Source organism: Aphis gossypii, chromosome 3 (assembly GCF_020184175.1).
Source record: "Aphis gossypii isolate Hap1 chromosome 3, ASM2018417v2, whole genome shotgun sequence".
NCBI lineage: Eukaryota > Metazoa > Arthropoda > Insecta > Hemiptera > Aphididae > Aphis > Aphis gossypii.
In genome coordinates this window covers 34,085,711-34,100,133 of record NC_065532.1, presented here as the reverse complement: position 1 = coordinate 34,100,133, position 14,423 = coordinate 34,085,711, and the positions used below count along the sequence as shown (strand labels likewise).

At 27.2% G+C, this 14,423-nt stretch overlaps 1 protein-coding gene across 1 annotated transcript; it reads left to right on the top strand.

The window, feature by feature from the left end:
• Positions 1 to 85: 85 nt before the first annotated feature.
• Positions 86 to 5,932, top strand: LOC114121099 (uncharacterized). Its single transcript, XM_027983268.2, is given in 3 exon segments — positions 86 to 400; positions 1,460 to 4,488; positions 4,491 to 5,932. Coding segments are annotated over 2 exon segments (4,464 nt in total). The 5' UTR covers positions 86 to 400; positions 1,460 to 1,466.
• The last annotated feature ends 8,491 nt before the right edge of the window (positions 5,933 to 14,423 follow it).

The following is a 14,423-nucleotide window of genomic DNA, read 5'->3' as shown; positions in this document are numbered from 1 at the left end:
TAACATCAAAAGTTGTAACCTCGAATCTTTTGTCGACGATCGGTGGCTGTAATCGGTATTCAAAAAACGCGCAATTTAACGGTATCATGCGCTCGCGTTGTTATTGTTGTTATTTGTTTTCGGTTTTGACTTGATTTTAATTTTATTTGTTCGTTTCGTTTTCGAGTGCGTCGTTTTTCTATCACATATTCACATACCGAACAAAAAACACGAAATCCATTTGAACGTTAAGCTTATTGATTTAATATTTATGTACTCCAGGTAAATGTACACGTTATACTCGTGTCTCATTACATGAGTACTCTGCGATTTTTTATGACTTTCGAGCCTGCCTTAAATGGTTTTGACTTCAGACCGCTCCATTGATTCCATTTACTGATTATATCGTCGCTCAACCTCGGTAAGTATCTGTTTGAAATTATATACCATTAACCCTTTAGTCATCGAACTAAGTGCTAAGAAATAAGTTAACTGAATACAGATTACTATCATACACGTCTCGTTTTAGATTAAAAATTAAAATATAGTTATTGCTATATTGCTACAGCGGTACATAGATTTTTTAGAACTTGAAATGTATGTGTGGACGTTATAAGTAATTTTTTTTTATTATTATATCAAAACAATATAATATTTTCTATTTGTATATGGGTAAAATAGAATAAGTAAAAGTTATGTTACATTTAGGACTTGTTTGCTACTTAAGTGAAGGTACCTATGTGATGTTTCAAGTACTGTAGCATTATTTTAAATGTGTAAGCAAGAGAAGGATTAAAATGTGAAAAATAAGGGAGCTAAGAGAGAGTAGATTTTGTGTAGAACTTCATTCCAGGTTAAAGGTCTGAGATAACGTAAGAAAATACAGTTTTACAATATTTTTTTATCTCTAATGACGTAAAGATAATATCTGTTAATCTATGAACTTATTATAAATGATATTTTTAATCCATTAAAAATTGAGAAAGGATGGAGAAAGACTTTTAGGACGATAAGAAGAAGGAGGTCTGGCAGCTCACCAGACTGGGTTAATATTATGGTGGAATGTTTCCAAATAGATGGAATAAGTTAATAATTAGAAAAGTTTTGCTTCTTTTTATAAGTTTTGGATTGTTTGATTTATGATCTGGTAGTTTGAATCAATCTGAAGATTTGTTCTTAGATGACTTTTTGATTACCTACCTATAAAGTAAATTTTAGAAGAGGATTTATTCTTGATTGGTATAGCTATTAGAATATTCTTAAACATTTGTATTTTTTCTTATTCTAAGTTCACCTAAAATGTTGATTTTTAAATTATTCATAGATGTTATAAATTTTATTTCAAACTGTAAGAGAATCAATTTATTTTAATATGCTTAGTACAACATATTTATTTTTTACTAATTTTATATTATATTGTTTTCTGTAGTTTTTATTTGGGTTATAAAATTATTATTAATAAAATATATTATTTTTATAGATTACCAATGGCTAGTCGACAGTCTGTTAGTTCAATCTTAAAGCCACCTAAAGTAAGGGCACCTCTTAAAGAAATTGAAACAGTTGATCAAGATGCTGATGAGAATACTGCAACATTTTCTAAAAGAAAAGTGAGTTTTTCAGGGATGAATAAAATAAAAATGTATAACACAGGTGCTACATCTTTAACTGTTCATCAAGCTCCTATGTTTGATGAGCAAATTTCAATGTTATCTGATTCTTCAAATGCAGAAAAACCTAAAATATCAGGAAAGTTTGAAAAATCTGATGCTCAAATTAGCATTGAATCAACTAATTGTACCAACTTTGAAGATAATGAGCGTATTATTATTGAGTATGAAAGTCCAAATGATAATATGGAAATGACCGAAGCACTATCGGGTAAAATATTGTCAGACACTATTTATACTATTGATAATAATGGTTCAGAGCATATTAGTTACAGTTCAGACTATTCAGAGAATAATATGGAATTCACAGAAGCAATAAAAGTAGGCCAAATTTTAACAGGAGATAATAGTTGCGATTTAAGTTCTACTAAAATGTCTGAAACATTAGTTGATGAAAGTGATGAAGAATCTGTTAGTCAATTTAATCTTTTACCTTCAACACCATTATCTAATGTGCCTATTCAAAATAATTTGAATATTAGTTCAAGTTCTAGCTGTATGGATTTTACTTGTGCAAATACTAAATCCAACCTATCATGTAATACACAATCAAGTAATATGGAATTAACTTGTATGACCAAATCTTTAAAATCTATTTGGTCAAATGATGATTATAAATCAATGAGTATGGAGTTGACACAATTACCCAACAGGCAAACAATTGAAGATAATTGTGAATTGATTTATGAATATAGTGAACATTCTACAAGTATGGGATCAGATACATCTTGTGAAATTCAAGAAAAAAGCAGCTGTGAGTCAGACATTGTACAAACTGAAAAATCAGAAAAAAATAATTCAAATTATGAAACTATTGATTGTGTATTGGACAATTCTAATAACGGAGAAGAAAATATGATTGAGGAATTATCATTAAGTATGGTTTCAATGGATATTGATCCAACTTTAGAAGGTAATGCATTTGATATTAGTTATGTAAATGTTGATAACCCATTAAGAGTTGAGAATGAACAAAAACTTTCAACAATACCTATAACAGCAGCAGTAGAAAATAGTAGTAACCTCGAACAAAGTGTGCTCGATAATTATTCAAATATAATTGATATTTGTAATCAAAATAATGAATCTGGACTATCTATACTCCCTACAGGTTCTTCATTTGTTGTAAATATGTCTCCTGAAAATAATATCAATAAATATGTTGAAGAAGAAAAACTTCTACAACAAACATTATATGATCATACATCTGTGTTAGATGAAAATCAATATCTTGAAAATAAATCAATAATTGTTGAAAATAATCTACAAAAAAAATATTCAAGGAAAACAATGGTTCACACATGTCCATTAATTGATCAAGAAAACTCTCATGAAAATGAAGATACATCTGGAACAGTCAAGGATAATCAACAAAAATATTATTCTAGAAAATCGATTGTTCCTACAACTGTTTTCAACGATGATATATCAGATGATACAAGTATTGTAGTTGAAGAAAATCAACAAGAAGAATATTCTAGAAAATCAATTGCCCCTACTTATGTTTTTAATGATGATATATCGGATACAAGTGTAGTAGTTGAAGAAAATCAACAAGAGAAATACTCAAGAAAATCAATTGCCCCTACTACTGTTTTCAACGATGATATATCAGATACAAGTGTAGTAGTTGAAGAAAATCAACAAGGAGATAATGATACATTGGATAAAAGTGTACCACTGGAAGAAAATCAACAAGAAAAATATTCTAGAAAATCAATTGCCCCTATAACTGTTTTCAATGATGATATATCAGATTCAAGTGTAGCACTTGAAGAAAATCAACAAGAAGATAATAATACATTGGATACAAGTGTACCACTGGAAGAAAATCAACAAGAAAAATATTCTAGAAAATCAATTGCCCCTACAACTGTTTTCAATGATGATCTATCAGATACGAGTGTAGCACTTGAAGAAAATCAAGAAGAAGATAATGGTACATTGGATACAAGTGCAGCACTTGAAGAAAATCTACAAGAAAATTATTCTAAAAAATCAATTACCCCTACAACTGTTTTCAACGATGATATATCAGATACGAGTGTAGTGCTTGAAGAAAATCAACAAGAAAAATATTCTAGAAAATCAATTATCCCTACTACTGTTTTCAATGATGATACATCAGATGCAAGTGTAGCACTTGAAGACAATCAACAAGAAATGTATTCTAGAAAATCAATTGGGTCTATATCACTTTTTTACCAAACTCAGTCTCTTGATACTGAAAATTTATCAGACACATCTGGAAAAGTCAAAGAAAATAATCAAAATATATATTCTAGAAAATCAGTTGCTCCTATACCTGTTTTTAATGAGGATGTATTGAATAAATCTGAAATACTTGAAAAAACCCAGCAAAAAAATTGTTCTCTACAATCAATTGCCATGTCTGTTTTAAACCAAAATCAATCTCTCGGAAATGAAGATGTACCAAATATATCTGTTTATAATCCAACTGATTTGGCTGAAAAATGTGATGTATCTGAGTATAATCCTACTTGGTCTACTGAAAAAGAAAATACATCTGTATATAATTCAACTCGGTCTGCAGAAAAAGAAGAACTATCTTTATATAACTCAACTCAGTTAGCTGAGAAAGAAGATACATCTGCCATAATTGAAGAATGTCAACTAAAAAGATATTCTAGAAAATCGATTGGTCCCACATCTTTAGCATTTACTCATAATGAAACTCTAGATGATAGTATGTCAAATAATTCATTTACCGCTGAAGAAAGTAATGAAACAAAATCTGATAAGGCGCCGGATTCCGAGGTTTCAGTATCTGTTAATAATCAATCTAATGTACAATCAGATATACCTATTAATAATGAAAAAATTTAATTCCAAAAAGCAAACACCAATCTGAATTACTTAGTATGATAAGTGATGATAATTTTAATTCACCCTTTAGGAAAAAACCAAAGAAATCAATAAATCTAACAAATTTAACAAAATCAACTGTTGAAGATCAATATATTAAAAATGAAATGGAAATTACTAATGATAATTTTTCAGAGAATTTTGAAAATGTTAGTAAAATGGATATATCAATTGAACATGAATTTAAAAATGACAGTATAAAACACGATTCTCCTGAATTTTTAGTTGTTTCAGATGATGGTAAATCAATCAATACAAATATTGTACATAACCATATGTCTGAAACAAAAAAAGAAGAAAACATTGTCATGGAACTTGACGAATTGGGGACGAATATAATAAATGAAGAAAACAATAAAAGCAACTCTATAAAAGTAACAGACAATATTAGAGAGACCAATCATATTTTAAACTCAAATTATTCTCCCAGATGTATTGAAGATAAAACTACAAAATCTGTTGGTGTTAAAGATATATCTAATATTTTAACGGACGAAACACTTCAAAACAAAGAAAAATCATGTTCGGTAAATCGAAAAAGAAGTTATAATAATAGAGATTGTGCACCCTTATCTTGTTCATCATTTATGTCTAAACCTAATATTCACCATAATATGGGTGAAGATTTCATCACGGATGATTTTATTGAACAAAGTCCTATTAAAAATGATGTTCCTAATAAAAGCTTAACTAATGAACAATTAGTAATAGGAAATGAGCTTCAAGAAAGTATGATTAAAAATGATTCCATAAAAGAAAATTTGTGTAATGAAGTTTTAGAATTTTTAACAAGGTGGAATGAGCAATTTATTGAAAATAAATTAGTTCTTGATAAGTGTACAAACAGACAATGGGTTTTTAATGCATTAGACAGTAATGTAATTTTAACAATAACATATTCAAATATTTCTAACAATAATTCATTTCTTAAAGTGGAAGATATATCATTTACCTCAACTACCGTTGGAAAAAATGAAATAATAAAATTTGGAATAAATTGGATCTTATCAAAATACAATCCAAAGGTGTACAAACAAATATGTTTTACTTCAAGAGATGTAGAACTGTTATTAAAATCTCTGTTAGAGGATGTTGACTATATTAGTAAAGTAATGAACAATATGTCTTATATACGTGATATATATTGTGTTACATTTAAAGATAACAAAGCTCAATTTGTATTACATAATATGAAGTGCCCATTGATGGTTCGTATTGAGATATTATTGTCGAATATTCATAAGTTTTCTATTAAAGATCTGTCAGTTGATTGTTTGTTTGGCAATTTCAATATAAAATTGTTGGAAGAAATAATGGAAGATATAACGAAAGATTATAATGTTTTGCAGTCTTTAGTAGAAAAATTAATAAAACTCTACTAGTACAAAATTAATTGACTGGTCTACAAGTCTTACAAATATTAGGTATAATTTAATGTATTTGAATAAAAATAACGATAACATTTTAACATCTTGTGTGTTGATGTTTTAAATTAGTAAGTATGTATATATAACACATTTATGTATTTTATTTATATTTTTTTGTTCAGTAACACATGTACATGTCTTATAAATACTGTAATTAATATATACTTAGTAAAATAAATTACTAAGTATGTTTTTTTCAATACTAATAACACATCAAAAAGAAAATGTTACCACAGTTATGAGTTTTAAAATGAATTGTATTTATAATATTTATATGCAGAACTTAAGTACTGCTTATCTTTTAAACTGACAAAATATGTATTTTAAAATGTTAAAATTTGATTTATACCTTATTAAATATTTTTATAATGCATTTATATATTTTAAGTATTTTTAAATACTAAACTGTATTAATGATTTTTTAAAGTTGATGAATAAATTATGTTTACTTAATTAATTGATTTTATAATATTATATTTTTGCTCATTTTTTAATTTAAATTTATTATATAAGTACCTTATCTGAAATTTATTTTATGTTGTATTAAATTGATATGAACTTTTCCCACCACTATGTTATTCAATCTTCAATTGACTTTTTTGAGTCCTTGAAAATAAAATAAACTATTATTATGTATACTTTATAAAGACTTACTTTTTAATATTTTGTATGACTTTTGGTAAATAGTGTTAAGTGATTACATTAAATGTACTTACCGTGAGGCAATAAATTTAAAACAAGACAAGTGTATTTTAATCTATATTTATCGTTGATTTACTTGTGATGTTTTTAAAATTTAGATGAAATGATTACATATTGTATTCTAATTTACTAAAATAATTTATTTATTTTAATGACTTAAGATTATATAAAGTATAATATTGTTTTATGTCATTAATATTAATAAAATATCTATTGTTATATTTTGCATTTCTAATAATTATTAATAGTAATAATTACCTATTACTTTCTGTTAAACTTTTATAAAATATAGTTTGTAATACTGAACACGTTTTATACTGTTTGTGGTATGAAGAAAAAAAAATTACATACTACTCAACAGTTTATTTACATCGCATGTACAAAAAAAATATACGATACAATACACAAAATCGGAACTGTTTGATCATAATAATATAATAAGTATTTAAGTTTAAATTCTATAAGTAATTGAAAAAAAAAACAAAATAGTACACGTAACAAACTTTGTTATTTTAAGTTTGCACCATCAATTTATACGATTTATAATAAAATTATATTATAACGTATAATCTCTTAAATGGGTTTTTAGAAAACATATTGGTACATATTTCAATATACACATACACATATAATATATATATATATACACATTTATATATATAATATATTCATAAGTATATATATATTAATATGTAGATATAATTTAGAATAATATAATATGCTAGGTATTACAAGTAAAATAAAACTATTTGTGCTGATTTTGTTCAACTAATAAACATAGCATAAAAATCGAAAAATTAACGATCATAATAAGTAGGTAGTATGAACATAATGTAATGAATACAAGAGTTAATACAATAGGATACAATTATTATTATACAAATATAAATAAAATATCGTAATAGGTGAGTATATTATTAATATATTATAATATATATACCTACTATTGGATTACTCACTTGAAAATAAAAATTACTAGATCGTTACATAATAATAATAATAATAATATATTTATCTTGTAAGGTAGTTGGCAGCGATATTACTTTCCGTACAGTTTATGGAAAAGAGTATAATAGTTCAAGTTTTTTTTTTTTACATTTTTATATTCTATAGATCTTGGGCTGAATTTGGCGTTGACTTAGAAATCAACTCTTTGTCACAATTTATTTATTAAATTTTATTTGTTTTTTTTTTCAATCAGAATCCTACGGTGCTGCGGGAGAGCGAACATCGAGTAATTGGTCATCGGTGTGTACATAGCTATTATAGTAAGTCGATAGAAATGTCAAAAAATGATAAGTGGATGCGAAACGTTGCGCTGTTTCCAACTCTTTTTCAAATTAAAAAAAATATAATATAATATACTAAATCGATAGTAATGCCTTCTACGTATAATTATATTTAGAAAAAAATTGTATTAACTTAATTTGGCCTAAGCACATTAAGGCACATTTAACTTTCATGGGTTTTAAAATATACTTTTTACACAACAAATAAATGAAATTTAAATGCATAAATAAATTATAATAACACTTGTTTTAATAATAACAAATTGAAATGTAAAAGTTAATGATAACTCAAGGCACTTCTAAAAAAGTTAAAAAAAAAAAAAAAATTAATGAAAATTGTAAACAATAACAGGGGTAGGTATAAATTTAAGTATATATATTATATAGGTATATAACATAATGTCACAACATATAGCTATATAATATAAATATTTGATTTCAATATTTTATTATTTATTTAATTTTATTTTTTTAAGAAAACGTGAAATATCATAAAGCTTATAGTTCCTAACGTAAGTATGTTACTCAAAATTTAACACTTAACGCTCATTGAATATATTTAAAAATTATTTTAATATTATATAATAAACTATAATAATTTAATAGCAATATATATATTATAATATTTAAGTTATAATTACGGATTTGGTCCTGATTCAAAATGTCCCCTTTTGTTTTCGTGAACCCTTATAAAAACTTGCAAATATTGTAAAATCACTTATCGGATTGCCAGCGAGTCATTGAGATTTATTAGAAAATAATACGATCTATGCTCAAACCTATTAAACACTATGATATGTATTTCGTTGAAATTTTAAATACAGTGATTCAAATTAATTTGAACTTCATATTAAATTATAGTCAATGTAAGTATTTCATTAAACAACGTGATGTATATACGAGTTAGGTATATACTATGCAATTTCTGTGAGCTAATTTTATTTTTACTTACCTAATTATAACGGAACACTATTGAACGAATAATAATAATAATAATAAAAAATAAATAAATAAATAAACAAACGGGCAACGAAAAAAAAAAAGATATAAACTATAATTTAAATTTCATTTGAAACTTACGATCTAGAACAATATTATTTAAAAATAAAATTTACATAAATCATGGGATTTGGTGCACGTCCCTTAAATTTTATATTTGTTTTAATGTGTATAAAATGTTTGCAATGTATTCGTTCATTCAAGAGTTATCGCTTGGACACCATATATATATATTTAATTATGTATAGTCAAATTAAATTTTATTTATTCAAATTGTTAATTCTTAAATCATTAAGAAGCTCTACCGAATATATTATTATATATTTTATGAGTGATTATTTAATTATTAATTTATATTAATATTATTTAGTATTATTATAAAGATTTTATTGGTTATTTAGAATCGATTTTCGTAGAAAAATATAATAATGTACGTTACGCGCAATCATCCTAAAGCGATAAAATACCTACCTATAAAGACATTTTAATAATATAATTACACTTTAATATTTAATTTTATAAATTTATAAATTTTAACAATATTAAAAAAAAAATCAAAATCAAAATAAAAATAAAAGCCATTTCGGCGTATACAATTCTACATATCTCGTTGAACGTGACCTATGCGAAATTTTAAAATCCACTTGTATATATTCTGAGCAATTCTTACTAATTTCTAGTAGAAATAACAAAGTATTTTTTTTTTTTTGTGTTTAAACATTAATTAATTCTACTTAAGTATTTTAACAATAATAATATATATTATAATTATAATATTATTATATTAACGTAGACGTAAGTTGTACGTAGACGATTTTGAATCGTATTTTCCAGTCGTTCGGCTGATTTCAAAACGAACGCTGACACATGTTTGTTCCTAAAAATATACAAACACGTATTAAATTATTATTTTTTTAAAGTCGCGTAACGACAATAATTATAAATAGCGGAAAGCACGTTAGGTATAGATAGGTTAGGACTATAGTGGCCTTACTAATTTCTATACGTCATGCTATAATAACGATCATATCTACTTATTTATTATTTTACCACATTAATTATTATTTAGGTATATAATTTATTGTAATTAGGTATAGTAATGTGTATTGTAGCCTACTAAATTTTCCATATTTTAACTGGTCATCGTACTATTTTTTAAGTACATTTTCACATTTATGTTTTTTTTCGTTTAATGATGTTGGCTGTCGCATTTTTATTTTTAGTCAATTTGCCTCACATAAAAAACTTTTTTATGTTTCACGGAATATTTAGATTTTGATAATTTATTTTTATATATAAAAGATATATAAAATATGAAGACATTATGTGGGTTGGATACTTAGATTGGATTCTGACTTTAAAAACTCTACTTTCAAAAGTAAGTTGTAAAATACATCTATATATTACATTTTTTTTTCAGTATTTGTAAATGTACTTTTCTGGCATTATTTAAAGTTAATACAAAAATCAAAGTCTACTACTCTAATATGATCTGAACAAAGTTTTCATGTTTCAAATAAAAATGAAATAAAATAATGATCGAAATTCGACAACTTTACGATGCGTAATCGTTTTTTTTTGTAATACCATTTTCGATTGTTGAACGGTTGTTTTATTTTTCCAAACAGATTATTGTTTGGTCGCCGCGCCGCGTGACTAAAAATTGCCCGAATTTACGTCCCTCGATAAATAGGTGACTCCGATAGCATTTCGATGGTATTCGAAGTCATAATGAGTGTAACGTTGTAGGGTTTTGTTATATTGTATATTTTATATAATGTATAGTGTTATAAAACTTAAAAACTCACTTTAAATTGAATAAAAACAATTATTTTTTCTTCATTTATTTTTTAATTTATATAACCTGTGTAAAGTATTTTTTGTTTTTTTTTTTTTACAATAAGCACAATACGAAAAAAAACATCTAAAAATACAAAAATTAACGTTGTCAGGTGAATATCCATTATCCGTGTACCTTATAGCCTTACGTGCTGTTCTGCATATCTAGTGGTTGCTAATTTGTTGTAGACGTTGTCTATATAACGGGATAATGTGACGAAAAATAAAAAACTAGAACATGTTTTTAATGTGCACTGGTTGAGCGGGCGCAGCTCTGGAGCAAACATCGGGAAAATCGTATTTTAGATTAAGCTAGATTTTGGCGTGTGTAACCGAAAACGCTGTGATAAACACAATTTTCTATATACCGCGCGGAACAACGTAAAAATATATTTCGGGTAAGCGGTATTATATTATATAATGGTGTGCGTATGACTACAACGTTCGAAGATTGAGATAAATAGAGTTTGGTCGTATGCCAGAGGAAAAGTTTATGATTTGGTCATAATACATGCAGCGTACGTGACGCGATTGTACGCGAAAACCGAGAAAAACGGTGGTTGTGGTGCGTCGTTGTTGAAAATTATTAGTGCGGTACAGTGAGTTTAACATAGGTAACTATACGTTTTTTTATTTGTATTTTATTTTTCGTCCTCATTTATTATACTGTCCTATTCTTGATTATTCTCGGGGACACTCGAACGGAAAGCGGCGTGAACGCGCGTAAGTTCCCCGCACAGTATCATCGTGTAGGTAAAGTTACATAATAAAATGTAGGTACCTATATGCGTACATAATCGTATCCATTCAAACAGATTGTATTTCCGTCTTTATTGCCGTCGGATTATAATATTATTTCCATATTTTAAATCAAATAATAAACGAAATGAATACGAGATGGGCAATATTATGCACTTATATTTATTACAGTTATTACGCTGTTTACGTGATCACCGCGGTTCCCGCACAGCCATACGCAATAGGTAATTATTATTTATTACGTTCCTTCTTTAGAAATGAATAGTCACTTACGCGTACATCTGGACATATGGTAAACAAAGGGTACACATTACATACGCATAGGGACCTAAATGTATAATTATATTATATATATACACTATACAGATATGAAAAATTACATAATTTTGAACTTTAGTCAAAGAAAAAACGTAAACCCGTTCGTCTAATTTAGTTGTTTTTTTCCAAATACTTTATTGTAATTGCCTATAACCGCTTTTCGGATCTGTAATAAGCTACCTATTCCAAATTATTGTGTTCAGATACGAAATATACTGCAGATGTAGAATTCTATTATTTCTTTAATGTAATACACGAAGACTTTAAACCTTTTTTCGAGCTATTCCATTTTTATTTTTTATTTGCAAACGAATAGAAATATGCAGGCTCAAGTTGTTATTTGGACTGCTGTTAGACATCCCTTCTTATGCATACGGTTATACCCCACCCATCCCTTAATAACCAACGTTTTTAGGGTTGGCGTGGAGTGAATACCGTTCGACCGTATAGTAATAATAATAATAATATAGGTACACCTAATTAAAAAGCAAACAAGACCGTGCATCTACCTTCGTTTTAAATAGGATGGGTTGAAAAAAGAAAAATTAATTAATAATTAAAAATAGAATTTTACCTTGTTATGTGCGCTCGGCGAGATACACAAAGACCGTTTTTTGTGTTCTAACGTTTTGAAAGAAACTATTATATGATAAAAAATGAGATAGAGGGAATTTCGCCGAGTTTCATCGCAGGTGTAAGTACAACGGTGGATGATTTAATTATTCGAAATAAGTATCTTATTATATATTTACATGAAGTTGTAGTATTCAACGTGTAGTGGCATAGATATACGCAGTGTAATATTTAAGTATATATAATATAATAGCGGTTTCAAAACTATATTTTACCTACTGTGTTTCGTTAGTTGTTTATGTAGTTATAATATTATGATGCTGTGCACAAATATAAATAATTAACAACTAAGTAGCACGACGTGACATTTACGAGTATGAACAAACTATTCAGGTATATGTTTGGTAATTACCATTTAAAATAAAAAAAAAAAAAATAAATAAATAGATAAATGAATAAAAATTAAATACGTTTGATTTAACACAATTTATCCGCATTTTAAGGTCAGCAAAATTGAACGGTTTTAATTAACATCACCACAGATACGTTTGTCGATAAATGACAATAATGTTTAATTTGATTATAATACGTTTTCTGTATACTATATATGGTCGACCTGCAGCCACATTGCTACTGCAGTTGGTTTCTACATACGTATATAGTATCGGAATCGCATTTATCCATATGAATAATGGGAAACTGCTGTCATGTTTAAAAGCACTGCACCACCCTGTCTAGGTATGTATATATATATAATTTAATGGATTTAGCGATGGACTGAAATTAATTACGAACGCGTGCAGCTGTGTTATTAAATTCGAACGATTTCGAATAAAAACCATTTTATACCCACTGTTGCAGAACACTCGCATAGTTTTCCGCAAAGAGTGCAAAGACGCGCGACGCGTATTCGGTTGTTCACAACTTCCGCCTACGTACGTATTAAAATTATTGATTTTAAGACTCGGCATTTTTCTCTCTCTCCGAGTGAAACAAATTCCTCGTATCTACAGTAAAATACTAGGCGTTATTTTACTTTTATTTTTTTTTTTTGAAGTACAAAGGTACGCCGAGGTATACAAGGTACCCTATACACCATTATAATAAAACGTGGAGGTATCAACGAAGATAACAAAAGCTAAGGTCGATAACGAAAACCGTCTTACTTTACGATACAGTGGGGTGAGATTAAACACTAGGCGACGACGGTAATCGATAACTTACCTTTGATAAAGGCAGCGTAGTACTGTGGTAGACAGTAAAAGTAAATAATCTGCGTACGGACGCATAATACTATATAGCAACGATGTTGGAGAATTACAGTATGATGCCAACGTAAATTCAGATTTTTTTACCTTCTCTCCGTTATATTCTACCACAAAATATAATTCACGGCCGCGAGTACCTATCGTAAACTAATATTGTCAAATGTATTCAAGAACTTTATAAATAAAATGTAATTTCTTAAATTATCTTCTATGGATAATTTTCTAGAAGCTACGTCATAAGTTTTTATTATTTTACACTGAATTTAATATAGGTACCACTGTTTTTATGAAATGTTAAAAAAAAAATGATATACACGTATAAAATATAATATACTATCGATGTAACTCCAAAATAATCTAAGCACAAAAATGTATCTACAATTTTAAAAACTACAATCAACAACAAAAGTGGGTTAGGTACTTTCTATTTTAAGGTATCAAAAAAAATTTACGAATAGCTTTTACACGAGAAACTATATACGTTTGTCTAGGTTAGCGTATGACTCTACACAAACGTACAGCGCAAACGCCGCCAACGTAAAGGGTTTTTTTTTATTAATAATACTCCCAAAAACCGCGGAGTTTTTAAAGGATTAAAACGTAAAACGATATTGAGCTGCAGTATAACACGCCTAAAAGTGGGTAGTGATACAATTTAGGTATTTTTACGTGGGTTGTATTCGTATTATATTAATATAAATAATAATTTAACCA